Source organism: Protopterus annectens, chromosome 13.part0 (assembly GCF_019279795.1).
Source record: "Protopterus annectens isolate FY-2018-M chromosome 13.part0, PAN1.0, whole genome shotgun sequence".
Lineage (NCBI taxonomy): Eukaryota > Metazoa > Chordata > Ceratodontiformes > Protopteridae > Protopterus > Protopterus annectens.
In genome coordinates this window covers 409,969,221-409,987,060 of record NC_056747.1, presented here as the reverse complement: position 1 = coordinate 409,987,060, position 17,840 = coordinate 409,969,221, and the positions used below count along the sequence as shown (strand labels likewise).

General features: G+C 42.6%; 1 protein-coding gene across 1 annotated transcript in view; it reads right to left on the bottom strand.

The window, feature by feature from the left end:
- Window positions 1-17,840, bottom strand: part of DHX33 (DEAH-box helicase 33) — a 380,923-nt gene that overhangs the window by 137,211 nt on the left and 225,872 nt on the right. Inside the window, exon 8 of the mRNA XM_044054042.1 lies at window positions 13,913-14,001. Coding sequence (XP_043909977.1) covers window positions 13,913-14,001 — 89 coding nt within the window. The remainder of the gene's footprint in view (window positions 1-13,912; window positions 14,002-17,840) is intronic.

Genomic DNA, 17,840 nt, shown 5'->3' with positions numbered 1-17,840 from the left:
GATCCCTCTCCAGATATCTTTCCATGGCTTTACATATAAACTAGTGGGAGGTTACAAAGCCTGTTTTGAGGCTACAGTTAAATAGTAATTCCATAGGCCCTGATAAGTCATGTTTCATGCTATTTAAAAGACATCCTGGGATATTGTCTGAGTCCATTGATACAGTGTTCTTGGTCTTACAGAGAGCATTAAGGACCTGTTTCCTAGTGATAGTAGGGGGAGTTATATTTGATGATATTTCCTGAGGGAAGGTTGATGGGGAGAGAGGGGTAAAGTTGGAGCTGAATTTATCAGCCAGGAGGTTTGCTATGTCTTCTGGCTCAGTATAAGTGATTCCATTCACAATGAGCTCTGCACACAATTGTGTTTTGCCTTTGAGGTTGTGGACATAGCTAAAGAATGCTTTGTGGTTGTCCTTGGCTTGGGAGGCCAAACTTACCTGAAATTTGGCTTTGATAGACTTTAATTGTACTGTGGGTTGTTTGCTTAGTTCGAGAGTGCTTTTATCCTGCTTGGGTGATGCACCTCCTAATTTTTGCTATGATTTTCTTCCTCTTGTTAGACAGCCTATTAATTTTGTGATTCCACCCGGGAGGTTTGTTTTTTGAGTTAGTTCTGTACTACTTCCTGGAGGGTATAGCAGCCTCTGTGCAGCTATTACCGTGCTTGTATAGGGTTTCTGTGAACAGTTCTGCATAGGCAGCAGTGTTCTCAGGTTTTGTGAGGGCTTGAAATTTTGCCAGGTTCTCACTTAATAGCAGGAGGTTACCCTTAGAGTATTTTCAGAATGTTCCAGGTTTAGCTGGCGGTCCAGGTTTTATTTTTACTTAAAGTACAAACTGGAGTAAAAAACGTAACTTGTACAATAACCAAAACAAAAGTATCCAACAGATTCCGGGAAGCACCAGATAAAAAGGACTGAAGACGTTTAATATGAAGCGCTTTTCGTTGCCGTAGCATGGCAATGAAAAGCGCTTCATATTAAACGTCTTAAGTCTTTTATCTGGTGCTTCATGGAGTCTGTTGGATACTTTTGTTTTGGTTCTTTTATTTTTACTTCAAAGGATGCCATTTTGTGGTCTGACTTTACCAGGGAAGGCATTACAGTGGTGGTTGGGGGGGGGTGCAGCAGTCCCTCATATTAGTGAGGACCAGATCCAGTGTGGTTGCTCCCCTGGTTGGTGTATTGACTACCTGGTTCTGGGAGTTTGTGTTTACAAAATCCAGGAATCTCTGTGTATGTAAGTTTGGTGTCGTATAGGATTCCCAGTTAATAGCAGGGTAATCAAAGTCAACCTTGAATGTGGTATTGGGTTAGATGGTTAGTGTTTCTAATAAGTTTAAATACATGGTATGGGTTTCCTGGGTCATAGAAGGGGACCTATAGCTTGCAAGGAAGTGGCATTGGATTTTACCTATGGTGATTTGAACATGGAGCAGCTCAAGTGCATTGTCCTGTTTGACCAGCCTTGAAGTATATTTATTTTTCATGCAAATAAAGACACCTCCACCTTTAGTCCCTGCCTGTGAAGTAGCTGGCCTAAATGTGTGGAAGGCATTATAACCATGCACTGTTGGTATGCTCTCTGCGGCTTTAAACCATGTCTCAGTGACTGCACAGATGTCAGCATTCTGTAGGGTAAAGAGAGCTTCTAGGGAGTGGAGTTTTTTGTTTAGGCTCCTTGCAGTGAGCAGTAATACCTTTAGATTTTCTTGGTTTTGATTTGCTATGTTGGAAGTAGTTTCAGTTTGGCATTGCCTAAAAAGGCACTGTGGGGGAAGACAATGTTTTAGCTAATATTCAAAAGCCTAGAGGGGAGAGGTGCAGACCATCCCTGGCAAAGCAGTGTGGTCTGTTGACCATTTCCTTCCATGCTGACAAATATTGCACCCCCTTAGAATGACACCAGAAACTAAGTCAATTATTAAAGTCAGTCATCTTTTGTTCATATTGTGGCATCATCCTTGGAGAAGGTGAAATGCTGCTCAATGCTAATCTCATACCAGCTTGAGACACATATTCCGAGAGCTCCATGATGTCTCTCTTCATATAGTGTAGGGAGGTACGTCTCTGGTCATTTACTCCCACACGGAGTATGACTGAGTCATATTGGTAAATGTAGTCCAGTGACCTGAGTGCATTAGTAATGTGGTGGATCCTAGCCCCTGATAAACAACTTACCGTAAGTTTCTCCTTACTCAGCCTGGTGAGAGGGACATCAGTGTTTCTCACGATGGAGTCTCCAGTGACTAGAATGATGGATTGTGTGATGGCTTGCCTTATTGGCTTTAGAGGTAGAGGCTCCTTGAGATGTAGCTCTGTGTGTTAATGTGGGTGTTGTTTTGAAAGACTGCATTTGGGGCTGCTGAGGGTATTTGTTGTGTAGTTTGTCTAGGAGGTCTTTGTGGTTTAGGAAGGTTACATGCAACTGCCTCAGCATATGTAGGTCAATATGCCTGCTTTGACATTAGGAGTACTTGTTTATATGAGAGCTTTGCCTCCAGTGACATTGTGTAAATGCATCTCTCACATACCATATCAGTTTGTTAGAGAATTAACTGATTGTCAGTAAACATGAGGCAATTTCTACATTGCCTCAGGATGCCCATATCCACCAAGCTGTTAATGGGACAGTAGGAAATAACTCACTATACAAAATTTAGATACATTTTTACCATAGTTTCAAAAGTTTTAAGGTATGCTTCACAATGTTTTGACAAAAACCTTAGTTTTTCCTTTGTGATAGTCACTTAGCTGACATTTCTAACCTTGGTGCTGGTCAGGACTTTATGTCATCAGCGATACATACAAATACATACATGCACGCACACAGATGTATACATATATGAAAAAGCACTGTCCTTTGCTTACTACCCTTGCTGAAAATTTCTCTATGTTTTTCAGAGTGTAGTTTTATTGTTGTCTGATTGTTTATCCACAGCTATGAGGATCCTTAAACTACTGCTGTGGTTTTTAAGTAGTGTGTCGAGTCTGGGCACAAACTGCCTCCACAAGACAGCCATGACAAGTGCGTATACTGACTGGGTGCTATGGTCCTGGATGTGGAGTGCCAGGTCTGTGGTACCTTTGTCACTAGAGCCCTGGCTGAAAGAAGGGCCAAGTTTGTTTTTAAGGCTTTGTGGCCTTCTACTTCAGCAACCCCCGTGTCTGCATCTCCCTCATCAATGAAGCAGAGTGCTAAAAAAAAAAAAAAAAAGAAAGAGAAGGATAAGGACAATGACAGATTAGCCAAGGAAACTACTAAGCACAAAGAGAAGGACGAGTGCAAAAGTTCCATGTGTGCATCAGATGATCAGCCAGATCCAAAGGTCCACATGCCTTTGACTCCTCTGGTCCTGACAATATCCCTGCCTTTGGTGTCCCACCAGCACTGATAGCTAGAGGTTACAGCTCTGGGCTTGTAGTCACCTGGCTCCATGTTCCTCAGTGTTTCTAGTCCCTTTCTTTTGGTGCTCCCTGTTCAGCAAAGCTTCACTCTTCATTTCTTCCTGTTACCCTGGCTGAGGTTTAACCAGAATTATCCCTTACCTGAATCCAAAACATCTTCCTTTGGATTCTGAGTCATGGATCCACCTATTACGAAAGAGTTGTAGCAGGCAGCCACAACTTTGTTCAGGTCTGCCAGGTCAGTCAGGAGCCTTAAGAGTTCTGACTTAGAGCAGCTGATGTGTTCTTTTCTGCAGGCACAGATGAACCTAGGGATCCTTTCCTCCATCTGGGTCCTCACCTCTTTACGGTAGTGTTTTTGGTTTAGTCCTCTTCTCTTCCTCCCTCAGCGCACCATTTGGCGCTAGGGTACATGGATCTGACTATCCAGCTACCTTCCCCTATGCTGGCACATTTTGCTTGGATGCATAAGACAGTGGCTGTGTCCTTACAAGAGCTAAGTGCGTCTCTGAGCTGAGGTGTTGGGGCCAGTGCCCCTGAGTCAGACTCAACTTTCAGGGTTTTGGGGTTATCCCTTCCTCTGGAAGCTTCATCTTCGGACAGCTTGGCTCCAATCTTGACAATGGATCTGACTAAGTCAGCAAAGGACATGGGTCTCTCATTTGAGATCCTAGATACGAGGGGAGTTGGGTTCAGCTGTCAGGCCTTTGTGTCAGCTTTCAACATTGTGGGAAGGATCCTCTCTTGCTCTGAGACTGGTGCAATGGTAGCCAGGTTGGATCCATCACCACCTCTTCATCGGTTTCCTTGGATTAACAACAGCTTGCTCAGGGGACAGCCCATGTTTCTAAGCCTTGAGACTCCCCTAGTTACAGAGCCACATGCTTCTTCAGTGTCCACTCCTGGTTTCCTCCACCAAGGAAGACACACTAACAGTAAATGCAATAGGATGCATTTAGACTCACCGGAGGAGTCACTCACAGGGGATACCTATCTCAATGAAAAGGAAGAGGTTCCCCCAATTCCCTCTCGCCACAAAGATACCTCCTTTCGTAACTTGTTAGAATTGATGAAACACCATGGAGGTGGGCCACAGAAGCCCTTTCCCCTGAAGAATTAGTATTTCTTGAGGCCTTTATTGTGAGTCCATTCACATCTTGGGTGGTTCCCTCTCAGGATGCCTTTGCTGACCTGGTATCCAGGAAAAGTTTGAGGGAACCAGATGTGGTGAAACCAATCCCCAGAAAATCTGATAAGATCCTTGTTCTGTCCAAAGATAAACCCTTTTATACTAAGGGTCCAGCTGTGGATGCCATCATGGTTGCATAGCACCCATTACCTCAGCAAAAAGAGTTTTAGGGCTTCAAGCCTTATTTTCCATTCAACCTTTCCACAAGGACAGGGTTACCCTTAAAATTAACCCTTCTTTTTTGCCTAGTATGGCTTCAGAATACAATCTGAATCAGTTTCTGCACCAGTTTTCTTTCCCAGTTTCAGTAACAAGGGAGAGTACTTAGTTCACTGTCTAGATCAGGGCTGTCTAACCTTTTTGGCTCAGGGGCCACATTACCATTTCCAACATGTATCTATTCATTTAAAATAGTTTTTTGCAGGACATACCAAGGGCCAGATAAAATGTTTTGGGGGCCAGATTTTGGACAACCCTGGTCTAGATGTTCATTGGCAGCTGAAATTTAATTTGGATAGAACTAAGAAATTAAGGAAGTCTGATCAACACTTGTTTCATTTTCCAAACTTAAGTGGGCAAACTTGTTTCAAAAGTGACCCTATTCAGACAATTCTCCGATTTTATTTCTTTTGCCTACTCTCTAAAGGGAATTCCCTTAGCTAGCAAATCTAAAGCTTATTTTACTACGGCAATTGCCACTTCTGTTGTTTTTTTTCCTGCTCAGGCCTCTATAATTGACATTTATGTAGCCACTACCTGGTGTGGCACCCACATTTGTGAGCCACTGCAACCTAGATGCACACTCTAGATCTAGGCCTTCTTTTGGCTCCACCATTCTAAGAAATGTTCTCATCTGAAACCATCCAGGGCTTTTACTGGCTAGGGAGTCTGTCCCACAGGTTGAGCAGGGGGCCCCGTAACTAGGGGTGTTATGATGCCGAAATATGAGTGCTGTCCCTGAGCATGCTGATGAGACTCAGAGGAAACAGATGGAGGAAGAGATCAGGATAGATCCGACCAGGCTATCAGGGAGCCAGTCTTAGCGTGACAGAGGGATACTTTCCACAATGTCGAAAGCTGACACAGAAGCTGGATCGCTGGACCTGGCTCCCCCTAGATCCAGGAAGCTAAGCAAGAAACCTGTGTCCAGTGCAGGCCCCATCGGATTCAATGTCGAGACTGCAGCGAAGCTGTCCAAAGCCAAAAATCTCAGGGGAAGGGACGACAAACTCTGAGTCTTGAACCTGACCCATGGGTACTGACCACAGCTCAGAGACAAGCGCAGCTCCAACAAAGCCAGAGTCGAGAACATCAAGGATGGAGCCAGAGCATGATCCATCCAAGTAGTTGGTGCCAGCATGGGGGAAGGCAGCTGGGCAGTTAGATCTGTATGCCTCAGCAACAAAGGGTGTGCTAAGGAAGCAGGAGAAAAGGAAAGAGCTCAAGGCATCACTGTAACAGGTTGATGGCCAGAGTTTGAGAAAAGGATCCCTAGGATCATCTCGGTCTGTAGACAGGAATGCATCAGTTGCTCTGTGTCAGAACTATTAAGGCTCCTGACTGACCTAGCATACCTGAATGAGGCTGTAGACATGAGCTTCGACACTTTCCTAACAATCAGCTCAGAGTCTTGGATCCAAAAAGGAGATGTTCATATCCAAGTAGGGGATTGGTTCTGATGAAAACCCAGTTGAGGTAGCAGGAACAAAGGGAGAGAGAAGCCTGGCAGAGGAGGGAGGAGCCACCAAAAGAAAGGTGCCAAGTACACTAAGGGTTGGGGAACCTAATGACTCACAGCACAGAGCCGTACCCTCTGGCAATCAGTGCAGGTGGGGCAACGAAGGCAAGGATTTTGTCTAGGTCAGAGGCCTGTGGACCTTTGGATTCAGCCATATCATCCAATGTGGATGAGGGTTATTTGCACTTGTCCTTCTTGGTACTTTCCTTGGCCGATCTACTCTTTTCCTGATTCTTCTTAGCTTTCTTTTTGTTTTTTTTAGCACTCTGCTTCTTGGATGAGTGAGATGCAGAAATGTGGGGTGCTTGAAGTAGAATGGGATTACACTCTTAAGAATAAGCTTAGACCTTCTATCAGCCAGGGCTCAACTTCTTAAGGTAGTGCAAAAGTGGCACTCCACGTCCAGGTGAGTGGCACCCAGGCAGTATATGCACTTGTCATGTCCATTTTGTGGGGGCAATTTGTGCAGTCACTTTACACATTTCTTAACCCCATAGCAGCAGTTTGCTTATCCATAGTTACAAGACTCCCTAATCAAACAACAACAACAATAAAAGCACATCCTGAAAAACAAGACAGAGAAGTATTTAATGAGGGTAACAAGCAAAGGACAATGATTACATAACACTGTTATATACAGTATTATTTTTTTTCAATAACAGGAGGGGAGAGGATAAAATAGAGTAATGCTGGCAAAAATGCTAACAAGATGCTATTAACACTAAAACTAGTCTAAACAATCCAACAATCACACTGGAAAAACTTAACTTATTAACTACTCCAGAATACCTAGAAAGGTACAGGAGACAAGAAAGGATGGACAGCCACAATGAAGAAATCAGTTATTTATGGAGCTTGCAGGACAGTGTGTGACTGTGAAGGTCCAAACAAGATCTGAGATGTTGCTTGGCCAAGGCATTATGGGTAGAGGAGGCAGAACTCAGAAAGAAGATCTTGAAAATACTGGTGCAAACTGAAGTTAGACTTGGTAATCTTACAACATTAGATGGATGGAAGAGACAGCATTGGATCAAAGTGTTTGCAGTTGTCTTTTTCTCCTCCTACTGGAGAGATAACCCTGTTAAGACTATGACTGCAGACCTACTGTGCAGTGTCAAGCCAGTTCTGTTACAACAGCAGATTCAGCAGGTAAGAAAACTTGACATATCTGATAAGACAGACAGAAAAATAAAAAAATAAATAAAGGAAGGATTTAATGCCAAAAAGTGTACAATGCTATCCAAAAATCCTTAAAGAAACATTTCAGAGTACTTTTAGTCTACGTAAATGGGTAACAACCTGAAGCAAAGCAGAAATAAACACACACAATGTGATGAAAGAGAGAGAGAAAAATCAAACCTTTATCAAAAAAACAAATTCATGCTACTACAGCAGCCCCAACATGCTACTTTGGGGTAAAACAAATTACATACACATTAAGCACCTAAAGTGATGCAGGGGCACCATTACTTCATAAAAGATAAAGATCAACTATTACACTGTTTCAGTTTCTGACCATAATCATCCCTTAATCATGGCTTCCACTGTTACAACAATAAAGCTCATTAACAGCTGCAAAGAAACAAATGTCCTGCAGGCTATGGTGAGCACACTCCTCCAATAAAAGTCCAGCAATGTCAACAAGGTGTAAATGATCCCCAAAGAGAGTTAATAATTTCAGTAACTCATCCCTCTGACAACCCGACACAGAAGTGCTGAACTACTTCCTGTTATCTCTGTGTTCGCAACAAAGGCTAGATAGTCTTTTTCATTTCTGAACAACACCTGTCAAGCACACTGTTGCCCAAGTACAAATTATTAAAGAGCTACACATATCAAACCTAAAATTAGTTTATTTTCATCATTACTTCAGCATAAAATGTACAGTTGTGTACCTACCATAAATGTAGATGTTAGAGTGTATTCACTGTTGCTGTCATTACTCTTGGGTTATCCTGCTGGCAGGCTACCCTCAGTCGGCCAGAATTCCAAAGTCTAGGTCCGGCGTCGGTTGTTGTTGCCTCTTCCCTGACGTCAGTGCGCCAGGGGTATAAAAGATGCAGCAGAAGCCATTTTCTTCAGTTTTTCTTGCCCCAGATGTCAGGTGCCCCCAAATTGGTAGGCTGGAAAAATATGCCAATAAAAATGCATGCACAAAAATAACATTTCCTTTATCTACAAGCAAATACACCAAATAGGTTGTATAGGATAGAGAAGTGCAGATAACTCCCAGCAAAGAAAGGGGTGGTGGTGGGTGGGTAACCTGGACTGCAACAGTGAATACACTCGAACATCTACATTTATGGTAGGTACACAACTGCACTATATTCATCGTGTTTCACTGTTGCAGTCATTACTCTTGGGTTGAATCCCAAAGCTGAGGATGGGTGGCTGGGCTAAATAGGATTAGGAGAGGCTATGAGGCCCTGCAGAACTGCAGTGGCAAAGCCTGCTCTGGACTTAGAGTAAAGAGGTAAGTGGTAGTGCTTTGTGAAAGTGTGCACTGAACTCCAAGTTGCAGCCTCTAAGATATCTTTGGTTGGTACTCCTCTGAGGAAGGCTGCTAAAGTGGCTGCTGCTCTGGTGGAATGAGGCCTAATGCCCTTAGGCACTGATTTGCCATGTTGAAAATAGCAGAAACGGATGCAATGGCCTATCCATTTAGAAATAGTCTGTTTTGAGATAGCCTTTCCTTGTGATCCTGCAGCATATGACACTAAAAGTTGCTCAGTCTTTCTGAAAGCTTTAGTTCTGTCCAAGTAGAAACATAACTGCCTGTGTATGTCCAAAGAATGCAGAATTTTCTCACCCTTGTTCTGTGGATTTGGAAAAAAGGTAGGCAAGTGAATGGTTTGGTTGAGGGCCACACTGGATATCACCTTAGGCATGAATGCAGGGTTTGTCCTCAGAGAAACCCTGCCTGGATGAAAAATGATAAAAGGTTCCACAGCCATGAGTGCTTGTAACTCTGAGACTCGCCTTGCAGAGGTTATTGCTAGGAGTAGAGCTGTTTTCCAGGATAAAAATTTTATATCTGCTGTTGAAGCTGGCTTGAAAGGAGGCAGTGTGAGTTTTTCCAAAACATAATTTAGGTCCCAGGCCAGAATTGGTGCTCTCCTTGGAGGCCTAATGTTTTTGGCCCCTCTGAGGTACTGCCTTATTAAAGGATGAGAAAAGATAGGTGGTTCCGTATTGTAATGGGCTGAAATGGCAGAGGCATGAATCTTAATTGATGAGAAAGAAAGGCCTTTGTTCAGCATCTCAGTTAGGTATTGTAAAATTTGAGGGATATTTGGTACACACGTGTCAATGCCTTGTTCCTGGTTCCAAGCACAGAATCTCTTCCATTTTTCTGCATAAGACTTTCTGGTACTGGGCCTCCTGGCCTCTAAGATAACATCCATAACAGCTTTTGAAAGAGGAGTGTTCTGAATGGTTACATTATCCGCCATGCTGCCAGATTTAAGGTCCTGAATTGGCTGTGCAGGATCTGATTGTTTTGTTGGGTCAGCAAGTGAGAATTCTGAGGCAATATCCATGCTGGACCTTGAGACAAGCTCTTTAGGACTGGGTACCAGTGCTGGCGTGGCCAATCTGGTGCAATCAGTATAATTTTTGGCTTCTCGTCTGACCTTTAGGAGTACCCTGGGAAGGAGAGGCAGTAGAGGAAAGGCATATACTGTTAGATTTTTCCAGCTGAATGATAGGGCGTCCACTTTCCATGCTTGCTTGTGATAAATCCTTGTGCAAAATCTCTGCAATTGGCAGTTGTGAGGGGAGGCAAATAGATCTATGTCTGGGCACCCCAATTTCCTTGTGGATCCAGTTTCCATTCATGGGGATCCATTAGGTTTTTGCTTAGTTCGTCTGCCAGAGTATTTGTTTTTCCTGGCAGGAATTGTGCTTGCAGGTGAATTTGAAAAGCCAATGCTGTGTCCCATAAGGTCATTGCAGAGAGGGTAGGAATGTGTACCTCCCTGCTTGTTTATGTACCACATGACCGTAGTATTGTCTGTCTTTATCAGTAGTTGTCCTGGATGAAGCAGGTCCTTGAAAGCTGTCAGGGCATTTTGAACAGCTAGCATATCTTTTTGATTGATGTGAAGATGCATCTGGTTTTCAGGCCATGTGCCCTGAATATATTTTCCTGCCATATGGGCCCCCCAGGCATAATCTGATGCATCCGTTGTCAGTGTCTGTCTGGCTGTGGGAAAACTGAATGGCAGACCCTTGTTGTGGTGACAGGCTTCTGCCCACCATCGAAACTCCTGTTGCAGGCAGGGAATGAGTGCAATTACTGTCACCAGGCTGTGGCAATGCTGAGTCCAAACACTTTTTAGATACCACTGTAGTTTCCTCATATGCAGTCTGGCATATGGAATTAGTAGAATGCAGGATGCCATGAAACCCAGGGCCTGCAGGATTTTCCTTGCAGATAAGTGGGTTTTTGTTGCCAATTTCTTGAAGTAAGACGTCAGTTGCTTTTGTTTGTCTGGCGTGAGATAAGCCAACTGGGCAGTTGTATTTAAGTTAGCACCCAGGAATATTATCTCTTGAGAGGGCACTAGTTTTGATTTCTTTTCATTTACTGTGTACCCTAGGCCAGTTAGTAATCTTTTTACAAACGCCAGATGCTTTAGAAGAATGTCTTTGTTCTCTGCTTGAATTAGGCAGTCGTCCAGGTAGGAATATATTTGAATTCCTCTTTGTCTGCAAAATGCAATTAATTACTGGTGCCAGGCATTTTGTGCCTGTATCTGTCTTTTTGTGGTCTGTCTGACACTGGAAAGGACCAATTTGTAGAAGGCCAGTTCCTGCTAAACCTGGATGGCTGTACCTGTAAGCCAAAGGGCAGTGCATAGAATTGGTAATGCATTGAGCCAGCTATGAATTTGAGGTATCTTCTGCAAGATTGTCTGATTGGGACATGCAGGTATGCCTCTTTTAGGTCCAAAGTTACGAGTCAAGCCTTCTTGCCCAGCATGGGCAGTAGCTGCTGTAGAGTCAACATCTTGAATTTTGGGACTTCCAGAAACGTATTTAGTATAGACAGGTCCAGTATTGGCCTCCAGGTTCTGTCCTTCCTGGGTACTAGGAAAAGTCTGGAGTAAAATCCTTGCCCCTGCTCTTGTTGTGGTACTTGCTGAATGGCCCTCATGTCCATGAGGGGTGTAATTAGTTTTTGTGCCTCTGCCCATTGATTGTGTGACAGGTCTGGCATACCTTTTGACCTTGGTAGAGTGTGAAAATGGAACCTGTAGCCTTGGGACACTATGTTCAGGACCCATTTGTCTTGGGTAATCATTTGCCAATTTGATGAAAAAAGTGCTAGTTTTCCCCCTAAGGGGCTACCAAAAGAAAAGTGCTTGGATCTGGTAGAGGAAAGTCATTGGGACTGTTTCCTGTAAGGTTGTGATTTGTTGTCTCCGCTTTTGGAGGTAGGAGCACCCCATTGTTTAGGCCTGTATGAGCCTTGGGGCTGAGATCTGCCTCTGGGATGCCTGTATCTGTCTCTTTGTGGTCTGTCTGACACTGGAAAGGACCAATTTGCAGAAGGCCAGCTCCTGCTAAACCTAGGTGGCTGTACCTGTAAGAAATCCTTGACTGTCTGCATGGATTTTGCTTTATCCTCCATTTTTTTCAAAACCTCTTCTGCTTTAGTACCAAACAAAGTATCATGCTGCAATGGTGCATCTAATAATTTTGCTTTAACATGATCAGGCAGATTCTGTTCCTTTAACCAAGCATGCCTTCTAATAACAGAACCTGTGATAGCGGCCCTGCAAGAGGCCTCCAGTGAATCATAACCACATTGCAAAGTATGCTTTCCCACTTGTTCAGCTGCATGCAATAAATCCTGCAATTCCTTGTTCTCTGAACATTCAGTATTTGTCAACAATTTCTGTTTAAGCAGTGACATTAAATATTGCTGATATTTAAGCATATGAAACTGACAATTTAAAGCCCTTACAGCCAAGGTAGCAGAAGTATATACCTTTTTCCCCCATCTGTCTAGAGCCCTAGAATCCCTATCAGAGAGGACAGGGTTTTTTGCAATGGAGGCTTTAACCCCTTTGGAACCCTGAGATATAGTTTCTGGGTCAGCAGCGGGGTTTTTATATAGAAATTTATGAGAATCCGGAACCCTGCAGTATCTATCTGGCTTAGCAGGTGCAGGGGATAAAGAGTCAGGGGACAGGCCGGACTCTGAAAATACATAATCTACAATGTCTAAAACAGGTGGAATAGTAAGGGGTCTGTGCTGAGGAAGTAGCCTTTTCTTAGATTCAGAATAATCTTGGCTCTCCCAGTGGAAATGCTCCCACATGGTATGCAGGGTTTCCTCAAAAGAATAATCCTCAGGAGGAGAGGCTGAAGTAATGGATTCTTCAGCATCAGAATGCTCATAGGGAAGCAAGGAGTAATCCTGTTCAGAAGAGGAATCAGAGGAAATAGAAACCTGATCAGAAGAATCATACTCTGTCTCTTGCCTAAGCCTCTTATCAGGAGGGGGATGGGAGCCCCTGATCAAAGTAATTAGGTCTTCGGCCATTTTGAGCATCTGTTCTTTAGGCATGGTAGTTTGAGTTGGAGAATGCTGTACTTGTTTCTTTGTCTTTAGAGCTGCTTTAGTCTTTGAAGCTGAAGATGGCTTAATATATAGTTGTGCAGGTCTGAAGACACCCTCAGAAGCCAATGCCTGCTCAGCGGCTCCGGACCCATCTGAGGGAATGATTTCCGAGTGTCCAATACCTTGAGTATCCAGAGGCCCAGTCGGCTCCACGTGGGAGTCAGAAGCGGCCTGTGGCTCTGAGGTAGCAAGCGCCAGGGGCTGCGAAAGTGCCTCACTGAGAACCGGCGAACCGGCGACTGGCCTAGCAGAGGCCTCGTCGTCTGTTTTGGACCTCAGATGCCTATCCTTCTCCTTGTCCTTGCGTTTTTTTGTAAACTCCGGTTGTCGGCTGGTCCGACGGCATTATATAATTAAATCTTCGGCCAAAGTAATGAAATGCAAAATCAAACCGACGCTTAATAGTGCGTTGGTTAAATCTAGCACAAAACCGACAGCTAGCAATGTTGTGATCAGGGCCTAGGCAAGGAATGCAGTAAGAGTGAAAATCCTTATGAGGTATTTGCTTCCCACAAGAAATACAATTGTTAACTTTTTCTGACATCGGTCTGGAGCAAGAAAAAAGTTTCAACGGGTACTTAGCTTTAATGAAGACTTTGGTTCTGAAATTCAGATATGAAAATCTCAGGAGTCGGCCGACCGGCACTTGCGAACTGCTTTTGCTTCGGGCACCGCGCGGCAAGAAAGACTGAAGAAAATAGCGTTGGTTGCATCTTTTATACCCCTGGTGCACTGATGTCAGGGAAGAGGCAACAGCAACAGACGCCGGACCTAGACTTTGGAATTCTGGCCGACTGAGGGTAGCCTGCTAGCAGGATAACCCAAGAGTAATAACTGCAACAGTGAAACACGATGAACATCTACATTTTTTTACTTGGATGTATGTTTCTGATCACCACAGTGACACAACAGCCTAACACATTTAAATCTTTTTTTTCTGCTTACTTGGAGATGGCTTGGACATGAAGTCAAATGTCATGACGTTGGGAATTCGCATGGCCATTAGATGCAGCATCACTCCAGCAAGGTTGCATCTGCAATAAGTATGCAGAGAGTAATGAAATCATTAAACATTCACTAGATTCTTGCAAACAGTGTTTAATTTAACTACCTAAATGACTTACAATGACAGAGCATTTCAAAGTGAAGTAATCTGTGGAGGCAAATCCACTAGCCCTGATTGTGGGTACCTGTCAATATTTATGATGGTTATACAGTGCCCCGATTTACTTAAATTAAATGGGAACAGCTACAATGTATCACATTGATAATTCTGTCAACCATCTGAACTGTACAAGTTTTCAGCAACATTAACCTTATATGAAACAGGAACTAACCTTTTGGTGTCATAAAAGAAAATTCAAAACAAATCCAAAAACACTCCGCAAAGCAGATCCACAGATGGAAAATTAAATGAAACCCAGCTGTTAACAAAAATGTTAGCGTTTCTTTATTAAACATTTCACTTTCATACTGAAAGCACATGGACACCCAGGAACTTCATTAGAAGTCTGAAGGCAAATAGTGGAGGTAGAGAAGTGTCACATATCTCGTGTATCAAATGAGAACCCGAGGTTGGGTGTTCAAGTCATTTATTGTACATAAACACATCAGGAGCTGTAACTGGAACATATATTTCAAACTTCATAAACTAACTGACTGACTTGTTACTTCAAACACACTCGCATGTGCATCTCCATTCATGCCTGCACTCACTCTGACTATACAAAATGGCACTGATCTTGCATGTGCTCAGTAACTTGTATGCACGTAATATCTAGCTACAGTGACTGACTAGGTACAATACACACAATGATCTATATCCTATCTCTCTGATTTGTTTGACATGCAATAGGAGAACAGGATATTTTACAAGTTAGATACCACATCAACATTTAACAACAAATGAATTTAAGTCCAAGTCGCTGTGTATTTTGGATTGGGTCTGGAAATGTTATCCGATCTGGTCACATAAAAACTTTGTCTAGGTTTAGCAACAGGGACTGTCTCTGGGGATTCTTTTACAATTGGAAATTCGGGGATTACATCAGGATTATTTGAAGAAAATACCCTCTAAAATTCGAACAAGTGTAGAGTCACTCTGAGAAATACAGTCTCTGGCACAGGCAATGTGCTGTGTCACTGGTTCGGAGACTGGTAGTATATATCGTTGATTCCTTCTGAAATCCATTCCTTCAGATTGTAATATGTAAGATCTCAGTTCTTCACAAATGTTTTTGACGATACTCACTTGGCCAAATCCTTTAGATGTTTGCATTCTCACAATCTCTCCTGGTCTTAATGGTCTGTTTGCTGGATTTATTGTAGTACAACTTTTGGGACTGATGTTTTCTCAAAAGTTGAGTCTTGACCATTCTGTTGTTCTTTGCATTTGGTATCAATAACTATTTACCGATAGGAACAGTTGTTCTAGTCTATCTGGACATCAATTTCTGAGCAGGTGAACCAAGCAAATTATCTCGAGGAATGTTTCTGAGATTAAGTATGTTAAGAAAAACATCAGTACCATCTCTTGGATTTCTCCAACAAGTACTTAGCACTTTGAACTGTATGCTCAGTTAGTCCATTGGACTGTGGATACTCAGGACTATTAGTAACATAGACAAAGTCCTAAGACTCAGCAAATTTCTTGAACTGCTTACTTGTAAGCTGCGCACCATTGTCAGATATGACTTTGTGCGGACTACCATGGACAGAAAAATGTTTCTTCAACTTTGTAATGACAGTGCTGGACGTTAAGTTAGGAAGAAAGTCAATTTCAAACCAATTCAAATAAGAGTCTACTAACACTAATGTTGACCATTCTCTTTGAAAATATCAGTAGCAACTGACGACCATGGTAATTCAGGAATCTGGTTTAGATGAAGTGGTTCTTTTTGTTGGTGCGATTTATTGCTGCTGCAAAGTGAACATGCTAAGAATTTCCTTTGTTATATCTTTTGACATAGAAAGCCAAAATACTATGCCTCTTGCCCTTCTTTTCAGTACCTGGGTGACCATGACAACAAATCCTGACATATTCCTGTTGTAATGCTGAAGGAATTACCACTTTAGGGCCTTTCAAGATGATTCCATTTTCCATCATGAGCTCGTCTCTGTAAGGAAAATACTTCTATATGTCAAGTGGTAAACTAGTTTGTCGTGTTGGCCATCCCTGACTGATAACATTTTTCAACTTCTGGAGAACTGGGTCTGTAGCGGTTATGATTTCTGAGTTCATCAAGATGTGATGAGGAAAGATTTCTGACTTCCACGACTCCCATGACCTTGAAGTCTGCTTTCTTATTGCCATGCTGTTCTGTTGTTTGTCTGGATGCTCCTGACAAAGCATCAGGAAGGTATAGAAATTTGCCTTTTGTACAGACAATATTGAAATTGTACTTTTGCAATTTGAACATCATGCATTGCAAGCGTGCTGGGGCTGTATGTATTGACTTTTTCAAAATCGTCACTAGAGTTTGGTGATCAGTCTTTATTTGGACAGGTTTACCATATAATCACTGAACTTCAAACATGCACACACTACTGCCAAAAGCTCTTCTTCAATTTGTGCATAGTACATTTCAGTTTGGGTTAAAGTTCTGGATGCTTAGGCTACTCGTATGCCTTCTTGAAGATATGCTGCACCAACACCATACTTTGAAGCATCATACAGAAGAGTTGCAGGTTTGTGAACATCAATATATCTCAATGTGGGTGCACTGGCAATTTTCCGTTTCAGAACATCAAATGCTTTTTGGTGTTGCTCCAGCCAGGACCTGTTTACATTTGTGTGTGTCAACTCGCGTAACGGTGCTGAAAGCTCACTTCAGGTCTGTGATGAACTTTCTTAAATAGTTGACCATACCTAGAAAACATTGTAAAGATGTGACATTTCTGGAACTGGCATCTCAAGAATTGCTGTTTGCTTAGATGGATCTGGTTGTAAGCCAGAACTTGTAAACAAATGTCCCACATAAGTATCTGCGTTCAGCTTAAATTTACATTTCTGAGGATTCAGTTTAAGATCTGCTTCATGTGTAAGGTCTAGAACTTTCTTGAGGTTTCCATTATGTTTGTCTTCACCACTGCCCCCTAACATAATGTAGTTTACTATAAAAGCACATGGATAACCAGAAAAAATTTGTTCCATCGCACACTGAAATACTTTACTGGCAGAATTTATCCCAAATGACATTCTCAAGAATCTGTATATACCAAATGGTATACTGAAAGGGATTAACAATGAAGATTTGCAATCCAGTGAAACTTGCCAAAAGGAACTTTTTGCATCCAAGACTAAAAAAAAGTGTCATTTGCCATGAGAGCAGCTGCTGCTTCTATATTATGCACTGGATGACAAGGATGTTTAAGTGCTTTGTTTACGTCTCTTGGATCAATACATATTCTAATATCATCTGAGCTTTTCTTATGAGCTACGACCACGGAGGATACTCATTCAGTCAATTCTTTTACTGGAGTAAGGACACTCACATTCACCATTTTGTCTAGTTCTGCTTTTACTTTGCTATGCACTGCTACCAGAACCTTCCTTGCTGGTCTGAAAACTTGGCTTACATCATGGTCTAACTTCATGGAATATGTGACTGGAAGTTCGCCAAGCTCGTCTTTGAAAATATCAGCATATTCACTAAAAATATTCTGTGTAAAACTATCGCTGTTGTTCAGACTTGTACGGTGGACCTCTATTAAATGAAATCAATCCCATTCTCAGACTGTCTTTTGAGGCCTCAGAATGACTGCACGTTTCTTTTGACTAAGTAAAACTGCAAGTCAAAGCGGTTTCCAGCAGAATGTCATGAAAGAACTATTGCTCCATCAGTATGAATCTCTTCACCACCATAAGCAACTA